General features: G+C 45.9%; 1 protein-coding gene across 6 annotated transcripts in view; it reads left to right on the forward strand.

Annotated features, from left to right (window-relative positions):
* The window catches only part of ENTPD6 (ectonucleoside triphosphate diphosphohydrolase 6), a 40,699-nt gene extending 26,860 nt beyond the window's left edge, over positions 1–13,839 (forward strand). For 5 of the 6 annotated variants that reach the window (XM_040447909.1, XM_040447908.1, XM_040447913.1 and 2 more), the window contains 5 exons: positions 4,883–4,984; positions 7,499–7,639; positions 9,277–9,333; positions 10,515–10,627; positions 10,738–13,839. In XM_040447909.1, the coding sequence (XP_040303843.1) occupies positions 4,883–4,984; positions 7,499–7,639; positions 9,277–9,333; positions 10,515–10,627; positions 10,738–10,836 (512 nt within the window). In that variant the 3' untranslated portion in view covers positions 10,837–13,839. The remainder of the gene's footprint in view (positions 1–4,882; positions 4,985–7,498; positions 7,640–9,276; positions 9,334–10,514; positions 10,628–10,737) is intronic. The other variant, XM_040447912.1, reaches the window with a different exon arrangement.
* The last annotated feature ends 238 nt before the right edge of the window (positions 13,840–14,077 follow it).

A 14,077-nucleotide genomic window follows, 5' to 3' on the forward strand; every position in this document is an offset into this window, starting at 1 on the left:
CCTGGGTGGCTCAGTGGGTTAAGCTTCCAACTTTGGCTCAAGTCATGATCTCACCATTTGTGAATTCAAGCCCCACATCAGGCTCTGTGCTGACAGCTCTGTGCTGGAGCCTGCTTCACATTCTGTGTCTCCCTCTCTCTCTGCCCCTCCCCCCCCAAATAAATAAACAATAATTCTTAGAGACATATGCTTCCTCATAGCACAGTTTTTTTTTTCAGTATGGCATATGTTTACTCATGATCCAAATACCTTTTAGTTCTTCTGCAAAAGGAAATAAAAGTGTATAAATCTATGTTCAGTAATTAATATTCTAGTATTTTCTTTTAATTAGAAATGGTCTGGATAGTCAGTGAATTTAACTTAAATCATCATTTAGCAAAAGTTTAAAGCTTTAGCTTATCCAAAAGATTTGGGAAAATTTTTTAAGTATACATACCATAAAACATAATTATTGTGGAAAAGTTCACCTAAAAATCTCATATACTACTTGTATCTATTTAATTTACTTGTTCTTAACAACTGTGTTTAGACTGCTTTATGAGACCTTAGACAAAGTCAGCCATCATCCCAAGCTATTTTTCTGGCTGATAGATTTTTGTAAAAGATGGCATGAGCTTATTTGACCTTAAGTAAATCAAGGTGGAATAAAAGTGATATAGTGATATTCATAGTGATATTCATATTTCATACTAGTAACTTTTTTTTTTTAATTTGAGAGGAAGAGAGAGAAGCTTGAGCAGTTTTCCATGCTCAGCATGGGCTCAGTCCCACAATCCTGAGACTGTAACCTGAGCTGAAATCAAGAGTTGAGTCGGACACTCAACCACTGAGCCACCCAGGCACTCTGCCATACTGATTAACTTCTGAAGACCTGCCTGTTTTAATCAACAAACTTAAACTAGTTTTTATTTACTAAAGGTTAATACTAGATCACATTAACTTGAAAACATTTGGGTTAGTTTCTTTTTTTTTTTTTTTTTTTTTTAAGATTTTTGTCTTTGGGGTGCCTGGGTGGCTCAGTCAGTTGAGTGACTGACTTGATTTCAGCTCAGGTCATGATTCCAGGGTCATGGGATCAAGCCCTGCATCTGGCTCTGTGCTGAGCCTGGAGCCTGCTTAAGATTCTTTCTCTCTCTCCCTCTGCCCCTCCTCCTCTCGCAAGTATGCATGCTCGTTTTTTCTCTCTCTCTCTCTCAAAAAAAAAAAGAAAAAAAGAATAAAGTATTTTATTCTTTAATTTTTTTTTAAGTAAATTCTATGCCCAATGTGGCTCTAACCCATGACCCTGAGATCAAGAGTCACATGCTCCCTAACTAAGCCAGCCAGGCATCCCTAGTTTCTGTATATTTTTGAGAATTCAATTTATGTAAACACTTCATTTCTTTAAGCCAATTAAATAGAGCTCTCTTACAAATTAGTTTTGTTGACACCATTTGGACATAGAAGATATCACCCAATTACAACACATACATATAGAATACATAAACATATCAACAGATGCAAACTGAGACCTTACAGTTTCCATACACTTAAAATTTCCTATGAGCCCAAGTTCCAAGTGACCATTCCCTTTTTTGTTTTACCTCTCTGAATTTTGTACTTTAACATTTCAATTTCAAAGGCACAAGGAAGAATGCATGTTGATGATAAATTGAGGGGGAGAGGATTGGTGAAAAAGAACAGGTGAGCTTTGAGCTGCCTGTAAAGCTGCATTGTTAGTTTTGTAAAGATTTGTAAGACAAGGACAGTTCTCAATTCTTTAAAAGAATTGGGTTGCAGCTTAAATGATATCATAGTTTGATCCACCCATCCAACTATATTAATATGTTTATATATATATATATATGTATTACATATATATATGTATATGTATATATATATATATAAATATATATATATAAGAGCTTTGTAGTGTTTTAGTAATAAAACTTTTTATAGAGGCTTCAGAAGATTTTTCTTTTCCTCTGAGAACATAGTTTCATTTTAGCTTAGGGGAAAAGACCTAAAAAATCCTATCAGTCTCTGAATATCATTTTCCAGTCTGGCCGGTCTCCAGCCACAGAGCTATTTAAAAAAATCTTTTAAATGTCTTGGCAGTTTTCAGTCTGGACAAACAGCAGATGTTTTCCGGGATTAATGCAGTATGCCTTTGTAAAGTCTATATATAGTATTTTAACAAAGGCCTCCTTTCTGGGTGCACATTTCAACCTTGGACCTTCATCTTAGGAAGAAAAGCCTATCAGCCCCTAACATCAGCCTTCAGCTGATCATTTATAGGAGGTCCTAGGAGAAATGCTAGTCATCTGTTTCCTTGGGTGGGGGCGGGGGCTTTCAGGGAGCTATCTGGCTTGTCTGATAACTACAATATAACCATGGATGGGAAGAATGCCCCTTAGCACCCAAACAAGGTCCCTATGAGTAGGGTTGTAAATGGACATTAATCTGGGATTTTCTTTTAATTTGGTAGAATCCAATGAAAGTCAAGACTTTTAAGGCCCTTTAAGGGCTTTACAATTTTAAAAATCTGCTATCTAGGGATGTGAATTATTTGGGTGGGAATCTAGGATGTAGCTGTAAAGGACATTGCACAGGAAGGCCTAAAGCCAGCAGAGCCTGATTATAGCAAGGAGCTTTCTCTCTAAGCCTTATTGTCTACCTCGGGTGCTACTGTTAAATTTGTTTTTTGGCTTTTAGTATTTATATGTATAACTTGTATACCCTGGGCATAGAGATCAGGCCAGAGTGCTCTCTGTAAATCTTGTAGGGAAAGGGAAGCTAAAGTAAGCAGTTCAGTGTTTAAGGGATTTTCTGGGGAAGGTGAACGAGTTTGGGAGTTAAGGGAATTTGCTGAGGAGACAGGGCCAGATTTCAAGAAATTTATGTTGGATGGGGACTTTCATTTTTGTTTTAAGTCTAATTTCCTTTCTTCCCCCTGCCCCATCTTATTAAAGGAGTCCCTAAAGCTTAGCTGTTACATTTCTTCGTGTCTGTTTTTTTTTTTTTAACTTGGTCTTTCTATAGGTACCAATAAGACAATTATTTAGGATAATAATTGAGAACTCTCAAAAATATTTTTCTTTCTTTCAAATATTATCAATTCAAAGGATTCATTGGCCATTGGTGAGCAGGATTTTTATATTAATCTCAATAGTGACTCAAACCAATAAGCCTTTCTATGGCTTAACCATGAACACAAGAAGTGTCCCAAAAGATGATGGGCCCTTATAAGATCCAGAAAGTTTACTCCCAGAAATAGTCTAAGAAAGTAAAGCCTTTTGTTGTTGCAAGCAGTAAGAATGATGGCATGAAAACACTTTCCAGTTCCCCATGAGAACATGAGGCACCTCCAGTCACACACCTGCTAATCAGATACCAGGTAGGCACTGCTAAAATGGGACTTTTTCAGCACTGACAAAACAGTGAAGGTTGAGATGACAAAAACCCCATATGGACCAGGACCCCTGTGACAAACTCTCCTGAGAGCTGGCCTGGTCAGACAAAGAGCGCTTCTTGTGACTTAAAGTCTCGGAACCACAGACTACTCAGCTAGCCACCGAGATGCATGTGATGTGTACAGAGAGAATATTCTCACTGGTCATAAAGACAAGCTCTCAATATATAAACAAAATGAAAGGAAAGTCCCTTATAGGCACATTAACAGCTTTAGCTGAGCCTTTGGTGTCTCAGCCAAACTGTACCTGAGAGGGATGTGTTGCTGGGTTAGAGATTGTGAAGTGTTTTACAGAGTACCTCATATGGCAGTTTTCTCAAGGTTCACAGGTGACCTAGTGTCAGTCTGGCCTGTTTTGTGACTAACTCATCCTAACACAGCAGTCTTTGGGTTAGACAGGGAGCACTCTGACAGCTTTTAAGTGCTTGACCCATGCCTACCTGTTTTGTGGCTTTGGCTTCCAAGATGTCCCCTAGCAACTTCTTTACCTCATGTGCATATTGACCCACAGCAACATTTGTCTAAACAGACACTAGTCTGGTGGGAACTGTGAACTCAGCAGGCTTATAGGACCTAGGCTTGCGTTCTACCCTGTGGTCTTCCTTCTTATGACAAATGATGACAGACCAGAGAAGAGCAGTGACCATCTCTGCAACAAAAAGGATCAATAAAAAAGTCAAGAGTGTTAATAATAAATCTTTACCAGAGTCACCATACCCAAGGAACTTGTACAAATATTTTCTCCTGCTAATCTAAATTTAGAAGGGTGGGGGGAGATTTTCACCACTCATTTCCACTGGACCCTACAGGCAGAGATTCAGGAGCCTGACAAAATTCGTACCTTGTGCCACACCCTTCAGAAGTCTCAGGATCTCTCAGCTGCAGCAGCCTCAGAACAGGCAGTTTGCAGCCAGTGAAGTTTTTCCTGGCTGGCTCCCCAACTGTTGGGGAGGAAAAATTTTTCCTGCCCTTCTAGGTTCTTCTGGCTAGTATATTAATTAAATTGACATAAGACAGATTAATAGGAGAAAAACATTTAATTACAAATGTATGGGAGCCCCAGAAGAATATGACACTAAGGACAAGTTGGGCAATTGAGGCTATGTGTCATCCTGAGCTAAGAAATAGACCAGGGGCCTGGGGGCTTTAAAAGGGAAGAAGGTGATTCACAGGACACAAGAACAGAGGTTTGGTTATTAGATGTTTGCCCATCCATACAGAGGTCACTTAGATTAAAATATCTCTGGTAACAGCCCTGTTTCTGGGCTAGACACACTATCTAAATTCTTTTAGGTAGTTAAGGGAGAGGTAAAAATCTTCCCCTCACTAGCCTATAATCCTCTGTGTTATAGGCCTCTTCTCAGGAGAATCCATGTGTGCCCCATTCTTACTGTGATAACGTGCCTTTCTTCTTATTTCTCTTTATTTCAGCTGAGGATGGAAAGGAGTTGGTCAGCCCTTGTTTGTCTCCAGGTTTCACAGGAGAGTGGCAACATGCTGAAATAACATACAGAATTTCAGGACAGAAGGCAGGTATGGTGGAGTTCTTGTTCATCAGTGGTTTATGAGGGTTAAGATCCGCAGCCTTCCCTCTCTTCTGTACCTTCTGAATACCTCTCAGAAGCAGGGAGGCTGTTGCCAAGCCTCATTCACAGACAAGCCCTCACTTGCCCATGAAATGGAAGCACCTCTGTGAACTGTCAGGGCTGCAGGAGGCCCTTGCCAGAACACACTGGGAACTGTTGGCTCCCATGGGGTCTCTGCACAAGGCTCCCTTGTCTGTCGCCACACACTTTCTTCCAAAAGACTGCACTTCCTAACAAGCCTCCAGTGAGGAAGGACCTGAACATTCTACCACTCTTAAGACAAATGGCCAAGTTGGGGCTGTTGGCCCAGTAGCAGTGTGAGCTTATCTCTGAAAAGAGGGAGAAATGGCTTCTTCAGTGGAATCAGTTCCCTCCACCTATCACCTCAGGCTGCCTGGTGAGCACAGGAGAGGCTGCTCCAGGTGGCATAGCCCCCCCAGCCTGTGACATTGGGTGTGCTGTCTCACCAGCCTGACCCCTCTTGCCCCACGTGGTCTTCGGTTGCTCTGTGCTCCTTTAGATTTTGCTAAAAGAAACATTGAACTGTTTCCAGGCTGGACATAATGGGCATGAGGTTTGTCTGTCTTTGGTGACAGAGCTATTTCTACTCACATTTCTGACACCAAATGTGGGCAGGGGAGGGGAGGGAGTTCCCCACACCCACCAGTTCTCCACACATGAATAATTCTGTTCAGACTCACCCCGGAGTTAGTGCAGACTGCAGAGGTTAAGGGCTCAGACCTGCGAGACTCCCCTCACCCCCCTCTGCTTCAGATGCAGATAGCAAGTCCTGGGCCTCCTATACTTCTGACCAGCTGACTACAAATTAGGGGTTCCCACGAACCACCACCACCACCCCCAAATAATTTGCCAGAATAGCTCACAGAACTCAGGAAGGCAATTTACATAATATCACTGTTTTATTATAAAAGGCACAAGTCTGGAACAGCCAAATGGAAGAGATGTATAGGACAGGGTGTTGGAGAAGGGGTGTGGAGCCTCCATGCACTCCTTGGGGACACCACCTCCCAGTACCTTCATGTGTTCACCATCCAGGAAGCTCACAGAACCTATTGTTTAGGGCTGTATAAAGCTTCAACACAGGCATAGGTCATTAAATCATTGTCTGCTGGTGATTAACTCAAGCCCCAACCCCCTGCCCTCCCTGAATTTTGAAGGGTGGGCTGAAAGTTCCAACCCTCTAATCACGTGGTTGGCTCCTCTGACAACCAGCTCCCATCCTGAAGCCACTCAGGGACCCACCAACAAGAGCCCACTCATTCACATAAAATCAGGTATACTTGAGAAAAAGGGGCGGATTTATCCTGAGTAACAGAAGATCTTCCTCTTATCTCCATCCCTCAGGAAATCCCAAGGGTTTTAGAAGCTGTGTCCAGAACAAAGACCAAATATATGTTTCTTATTATTGACCATGGAGGTCACCGACTCAGCCAGCTGCTCATGCACATCCTATGCATCAGGCCCTGTTGCAGCCACTGGCATACAGCTGACATTTCAGTGGGAGGAATTGATAAACAAGAAAGTAACTTGAAGAAAGAAACAGAAGGGATTGTGGGGAGGGGGAACCTGAAAGGAAGATAACTGTTTTAAATATGATGGCCAGGGAAGGCTTCATGGAGTGGTGTTTGAGCCAAGACCTAAAGAGATGGAGAATAAGGCACACAGATGATCTAAAGCAGCAGTTCTCCAGGCCAGAGGAGCAGCAAGTATAAAAGCCCTGGGATGGCTGCTGTGTTTAAGGAATGAGGAAGTGGAAGTATGGCTATCCTGACAAGGGACAGTGGAGGGAAATGAGATCCAGCGGACAAGGACAAGGGGAGAACTGGCTCCATGCTTTCAGGCCATGGGCAGGTCTGTTGGGGGAGATGGGAAGCTGAGTCCAGGGGTGGGCTATGGGATATCCACGTTTGATAACCTCTGGGGCTCTCTGTTGTCCTTCCGAGCAAGGGGTTAATTGCCAGCTGTGTGAGCTTGGCAAGCTGCCTGTTAGGCCTCAGTTTCCTCATCTGTGACATAAGGAGGGTGCAGGTCTCACTTCCACAGTGGCTGATGGGATAGCCTGTATGTTCAGAGCTCAGTAAGGGCTAGCAGAGAGTAAACAGTGTGAACTTGAACCCATTGGGCTGCATTAGGACAGCTGTGTGTGCTGAGCCAAGGGCCGATGTCCTTCAGGGTTGAGGACCACACCATCTCTGGCCACCTTCATGCTTTGGGTTTCTCTTCCTTGACCTGGGCCCACAGTGCTGTGGCTCCTGAAAGTTTGCTGTTGATATGTGTGGTGTTGATGAGCACCCTGACTCAAGGTAGGTGCTCTGCAGGCTTTTTGCCCTGCCACACCCTCCAGGTCAGGGCCTCAAATCACTGGACAGAGCCCTGGGGGCTGCGTGGCCCAGGTGTTGAGCCCCCAAACTGCTATCTTTGTGCTTCTCCTTTGCCTCAGCAGTGAACCTCCATGAGCTGTGTGCCAGCAGAGTGTCGGAAATCCTTCGAAACAAAGTGCATAGAACAGAAGAAGTGAAGGATGTGGATTTTTATGCTTTTTCCTACTATTATGACCTTGCAGCAAATGTTGGCCTCATAGGTAAGGGTGGGGCTGAGGTGTGCAGAGGGCCCACGGCAGAGAGTAATCATGTCATCAGTGACCCTCACAGCTGGAAGTAGACAGGAGGGCAAGTGTCTTGTCATCCATATAGGCAATAGTAAGCCCCCTTTTCAAAAATAAAGCAGGTTTTTGAGCCACTTAGTAATACAATGTCAGTGCAAAAACAGTTACTTGCTGTTGAGTTGTTCTGCTCTAAGGCAGAACTGACGCACCTGTGTAACTCAGACCCTCAGCCATTCCTGCCTGACCCCCAGGTCTCTAGCTGAGGGAGCCCTTGGTGACATGGCCATCTTTCCCCATCTGGCACCTAGGCTGGCATGGGGAGGGGTCAGCCCACTGACCAGCTTCAGGAGCTTATGGGCACTGTGGCGTCTCCAGGCTCCCTGAGCCACCTGCTGCCTGGGACCAGTGTGGAACACTACCACCCAAGGGTGGGTAGTCCAGGTGGAAAATGACCTCTATTCACCCTTTGCTCAGGCCCCAGGTCTCTCTCTCTGGCATAGAACAAGCTACCTCCTGGTAGCTGGCCCTATGGCCACTTGACCTGCCAGGTCTGAGGGCCCCTGCAGGCTCCCTATACCTGGAGCAACGTTAGTTGATCCCCACTCTCCTGACTGTGCCACTGGCTGCGGACATCACGATGCTCAGGGCCTACCACACACAAATTTGGCCTGGCAGCACACTGGGGGACTCCACTCCCCTAGGCTGGCTTGAAGAGACACCTCCCAGCATCACCTTATCACTGGCTGCAGGTTGCCCTTTCCCTAGGGGACCAACAACCTCCCAGAGTGACCTCGGGAGATGCTGGCCTGTTCAGAAAAGCTCTTCCAACTCCCTTTTGTGGTCACACATGGCTCTGAAAGAGCTGCTTAGGTCTGTTTTCAGAAATGGTATCCATCTTCAATGTGACATTTGCTGACTGAGCAAATGCCCAAAGTCAAGGAAAATTCAGCTCACTGAGCAGCTGCCCCCTACGAAACATAAGTGTGTGGGATATCTCAAGGCCCCTCTTTGAAAAGTAGAGGTTTTGGGGTGCGTTGAAGAAACAATCACCATTCTTGAGAGTTGGGAGACACAGCTGCCATGCCTCCCTCCCTAGGAATGTCACAGAAGGCTGGGGCCATTCCCTTCTGGAGAGCCCTGTAAAGTCTCTCTGACCATTTGATCTAAGACCTGGCAAACCACTATTTGACTTTTTTTATAGAATTTTTTTTCCACATTCATAAAATTGATACCAGAATACCATTGCTGAACTCTGGGCCACAGCTTGAGAAAATGTATCCAATTCTTCCCTTTTATTTTTTTTTAACTTAAAATTAAGAGATTGCCCAGTCTCTGGGGTCCAAGGATCCTGGTGCCTTTCCTCTGAGGGACCCTCTAAGTCCCATGATTGTGCTAATCATCCCCATGCGGTGTCCTGCATGGAACACCTACCCACCCCCAGCCACGTCACTTTGGACAAATGATCAGTGCATGGGAGGGCCACTGCCCCACTTGTAGTCAGCCTGGATACGCCGCCTTACATCATCCTCTCATGGGCACCAGCCTCAGGGCATTGGTGGCATCACTGCTTCAGGGATGCTGGTACAGACCAGGTGTTTGGTCTTATCCCACAGATGTGGAGAAGGGAGGCAGCCTCGTCGTGGGAGACTTTGATATCGCAGCCAAGTATGGTAAGTGATGGCTGCACTGCCCGGGTGAGAAGACCCAGAGCGGGAGACAGGGACCCAGTCCCTCTGTGTGGCAGATGTACCTTGGTGCTTGTGAGGCAGTACTGAGAACTTCTGGATTTAGTTCCTGATTCAGCCAGGCAGATGAGTGTTCAGAGGTGGGAGAGGGTGCTTGGGGTCACTGTGCTGGGCCCAGACCACAGATCAGCCATATCCTGTGTGGCCACGGCAGGGGGAGAGGGGAGCCTCAGTGTCCCTGGCTGTGATATGGCATATTTCTAGTTCTAAGGTTGTTAGGAATGGACTCCCTTGATTTCACTGTTTCTGACACCTCTTCACTGCAGTTCAGGGATTTCCCCTGATATTGTCCCAGCAAATTCACAATCGTCACACCAACAACCCCTGCACAGCAGAGCCCAACATGTAGGGAGTGAAGAGCTATTCCCCTTGAGTTTGCAGGTAGCTGACCCAGCAGTCCCCCTTCCTCTCCTCCTTTGTCCATCCCACTCAATCTGGCTGGCTGGGGTGTGAAATGAAGGCTGTCTGTAAATATTCTGCTCTTTGGTTGTTGTTGTTAATTGCAGATCAAAAGAGTTAAACTTCATATGTTTCTCTATAGAAAGTCCTTTCTCCCCTTCCCCTTCAAAGTGGCTTTTTTTTTTTTCAAGTTTTCTTGTCACTTAGGGGTTTGTCATGACTCTTCAACAGGAAAAGGTTCTGAGCAGAATTCTGGGAAGGCTATTGGTAGGTTTGTTCATCCTCCTTGAGAATAAGAGTTGAATGTTCTGAGCCAGATTTGTTGGTGTTTTCATTCTCCAGAAAGCCCAGATCCACCCCTGAGAGAGGTATCTAGAAGTCATGGGTGCAGAGCTATGCCCTGTGAGACTTTGACCTTAGGCCCATGACACCAAGACAAGACACACAAGTCCCTCTTGGTCTTGGAGGCCAGGCCCGGGGGAGGCTGGTTAGCTTTGAGACCCTACCCTTTGGTGTGCTCTTGGCAGATCACCTTCCCACTCTGGGCTTCAGTCTTTTCTAAATCAGTGAGAACCTGGGGCCAACATAGAGCCCTGTGAAGGGTGGGCACCTGGGGTGGGTGGAGTCTAGTCTGCATAGAGCCCCCCCATCCTACCCAGGAATGAACCACTTGGAATCTGATTGGGAAAGGGCTCTCTCACCCCCAGTGTGCAGGACAGCGGAGACCCATCCTCCAGGCAACCCCTTTCTGTGCATGGACCTCACCTACATCAGCCTGCTGCTCCAAGAGTTTGGCTTCCCAGAGAACAAAGTGCTGAAGGTAAAGACTGTCTCTGGGTGCTCCTGTGCCCTTTATGACCCCAAGGGCTGGGGGTACTGCTTCCAGCCTCCCAACCATGCCCACTCTGTGCCTTCCTTTGTGTTTTCAAGCTGACTCGGAAAATCAACAATGTTGAGACCAGCTGGGCTCTGGGGGCCATTTTTCATTACATCGACTCCCTGAGAAGACAGAAGAATCCAGCCTCATAGTGGCCAAGCTGCCCCAGCCATCCTTACAGAGCGGCTCCATCTCCATGAGAACAGACCTGTGTGGAACGCCTTGATGTGTTGGGAGGAAGCCACTGCTCGGGCTGCCACCCCTTTCCCTTTGGCCTTGCAGACCTGCCCCTGGACAGGCAGAGGGCTAGAACGTGACCAGGCCTAGTGTCTCCTCCTGCCTCAGCCCCAGGTGGGCAGTAAACCAGACAGGGCAAAGGGCACATGTCAAGTTTAGTATGACACAGGCACACCATCCCCCATCCCTCCCCTGTATGCAGGGTTGGGGTGACTGTAACGTGTTTCTGTGACAGGAGTCTTGTTTTGTCTCCCTGCCCCTGTCTGGTCCCTCCTCTCATCCCCAGGGTGGACCTCCACCTTCTCCCCAGAGATTTGGTGGGGAGGTTTTATAGGCTGTTCTGGCTGCTTTCAGGGTGGGCCAAGTGGCAACCACCATGTCCTCTGGGACAGTGAATTGGGCGGACCTGAATGCATTGGCCTCCTCTTTGGTTATGGACATGCGAGGTCATCCAGAGGTCTGTTTTCTCAGGTTCTTGGATGGCTTGGGGCAAGCTGATGAAGTTGGCCTTGTGAGTAGAAGAGGGCTGGGGGAAATACCTCTGTGTGTCCCAGCTCTTCAGAGGAGGTCTGAATGTGAGCATGACCTGCTTACAATATTTATGGCTGTGCTGTGTGAGTGACATCTCTGTTGTGTGGTGCTGGGTGTTTGTGTAGCAGCTGTGTTCTGAGCCCCAGTGAATGTATTGCTACCATGAGCCATTTGCAGCTGAGCAGTGTTGAAGACACACACCATCCCCCTGTGGGTCAGGTGGACTGCAGTCCCCAGAACTGCCTTCTTGAGGCTCTGCTGGGGTACAGGGCTATGCCCATTGTCTGGGGCCTCTGTAGGACACTGGCTCTGGGCCCTCTTGCATCGGGATGTGAAGTCTGTGAGACATAGGCCCTGGGGCCACAGTCGTTCTGCAGTGAATGTATGGTATATGGAATAAGCTGAATCTCATGTGTTCCACTCAAAATAAAGGGTTTACAAGGGTTTCTTCTCCAGTCACTCTTCTAGGTGAGCATCAGCAATGTTCACCCCCTGGTGGAAAAGCCCCTGAGATCCCTGTTTACTATAGTTGAAACAAAGAACTGTCCATGCCGGGTGACAGGTGGCACATTAACTCTTGTCAGTGTGCCTCATAAGGAGAAAACAGCAGAAGGGCATAGGGAGGCCATCCTCAGGCCATCATGCATGCCCGTGGTTATAGGCAAGCCCCTTGCCTTCCCAGTAGAGCTCCCCTCTTCCCTGGGACTGTGACCCACAGCCACATGCAGTGTGGAGTTCTCAAGCAGATGCTGTGCCCCAGCTTGCAGTGTGTTCTCTGAGGATCTGGCTTTAATCTGGGACAGCTGGAAAGGGGTTGCATGCCAGACAAAGACTGGGTGTGAGCATAGGGTCTGGCCCCTCAACTACTTAGGGCCACTGCAGGACCAAGACCGAAGTGACTGCTGAATGAGCCCATAAGTGGAGGCCTGTGTTGGGGAAAGGGCTCTGCAGAGAGCTACAGGAGGTTAGTTTTACTCCTTACCTCCAAGAGCCCTTCGTCCCAAGGGGTGGAGGCAGGGAGGGATCGAAGTGTAAAACCTTTGATGTTGAAGTGCTGTGCCCACGGAGATGGGGGAGCAGTTACCCCCTTTTCTGAGCGTCCTGATTCTGTGGTCTGATCGTCACTGGCCCAACTTCAGAAGGCTGGTGGAAGACCCCAGTACAAAATCCACTGACAAGATAAGGTTAATCACCTTCTGCCCAGTGGTTTCCCCAGAATTTAAACCCTGGGGCAGAGGTCTGGAGGTGTGCATATGACATAAGCAGAAAAAGACAAAGAAGGGAAGGTGTTTTACCTAAATAAAAAGCCACATTTGGACTACAGCTAGGAAACCTTCATTTGAAAAGGGCAAGAAAATCCAACTACCAGCACCTCACCATCCCTGCCTTGGCAGGGTTTCCCCAGCCTTTTCCTTCTATAATATCTAACAAGTTAGATATTTAAGGAACTTCCAGAGGCCATGATCAAATGTGTATGAAGGTAAAAGTGAAAATTGATTTGGTCCATTTATAGGTTAGTGATCTCACATCTGAAAAAGTGGCAACAACTGGAAGTTTCCCAAAAGATCACCAAATAAGTCATGGAATATTTTTAGTTCCAGCAAAGTACGCAAGTCATTTTGCTGTGTCTTTTGTGATTATAAAGTAGGCTTTGTTTTTTAAAAAAGAAGTAACTACATATGCACCTCCTAACATGTAAAAGTCAAACTAGAGATACAGTAAGAATTTTGTTCCCTCTGGTGTGCCCCACTTCACATAAGCTGTGTGCATATATGTGCTCAGATCTTTCTAGCACGTCCCACACACCACCTCCTGCCCACATGTCCTGCACTTTCCTGTTCTCACTCAGAACAGCTACACTGTTGATGCACACTGAGCTGCCTCAGTCCTCCAGTGGCTGGTGTCATCCATATATCTGGATGACAGGACCCCCGGCATCAGGTTGTTTCCAGTACCACATCCATACGTGAGCCATGCTGACATTGCCAGATCCAAAGGCAGGAATGTTTTAAATTGTGACCATGTCGTCAGATGGTAATTTTTCTGTGCACTGGCCTAATTCATGTCATATGTATGTCTAAGAGCATTTCTTTTTCTGTGAAACATCTGTCCATGTCCTGTGCCAATTTTTCTGAGAGATTGTGATCATTCTCTTACTAGAAGAATGTTTATACATTAGGGAAATTAGTCATTGTGACAGAATGTGTGGCAAGTTTTTTCCCATTTTATTACTTTTTGAATTTATGGTGTTTTTTTCAATGCACAGTTTTACTGTTTTTATGTATTTAAGTTTAACTAATTTATATTTTTATATAGACTTATGATGACTTCCAGGTTTTGTGTCATAATTAGAAAGGCTACCCCACTGGGATAGTTTTCAAAGTTAACCAACAGTGTTGTTGTTTTTTATGGTTTTGATTTTATTACTTTAAGAACTCCCAGTATATACTTATGAATACCCTCAGGCACAATAAATCATTATTTCAAGGTGGATTTTATTTTTATAACCATTTCAGAGTCCCTGAAAGGCAAATGTGATGTTCAAACTAGGGTAATACCATTTTGGGATAAAATCAAGGCTGGCAATAAGGTAATGAGCAATCCCAGAAGTGTGCAGAATCATAG

This window comes from Herpailurus yagouaroundi, unplaced genomic scaffold (genome assembly GCF_014898765.1).
Source record: "Herpailurus yagouaroundi ecotype Mexico unplaced genomic scaffold, PumYag 196, whole genome shotgun sequence".
Lineage (NCBI taxonomy): Eukaryota > Metazoa > Chordata > Mammalia > Carnivora > Felidae > Herpailurus > Herpailurus yagouaroundi.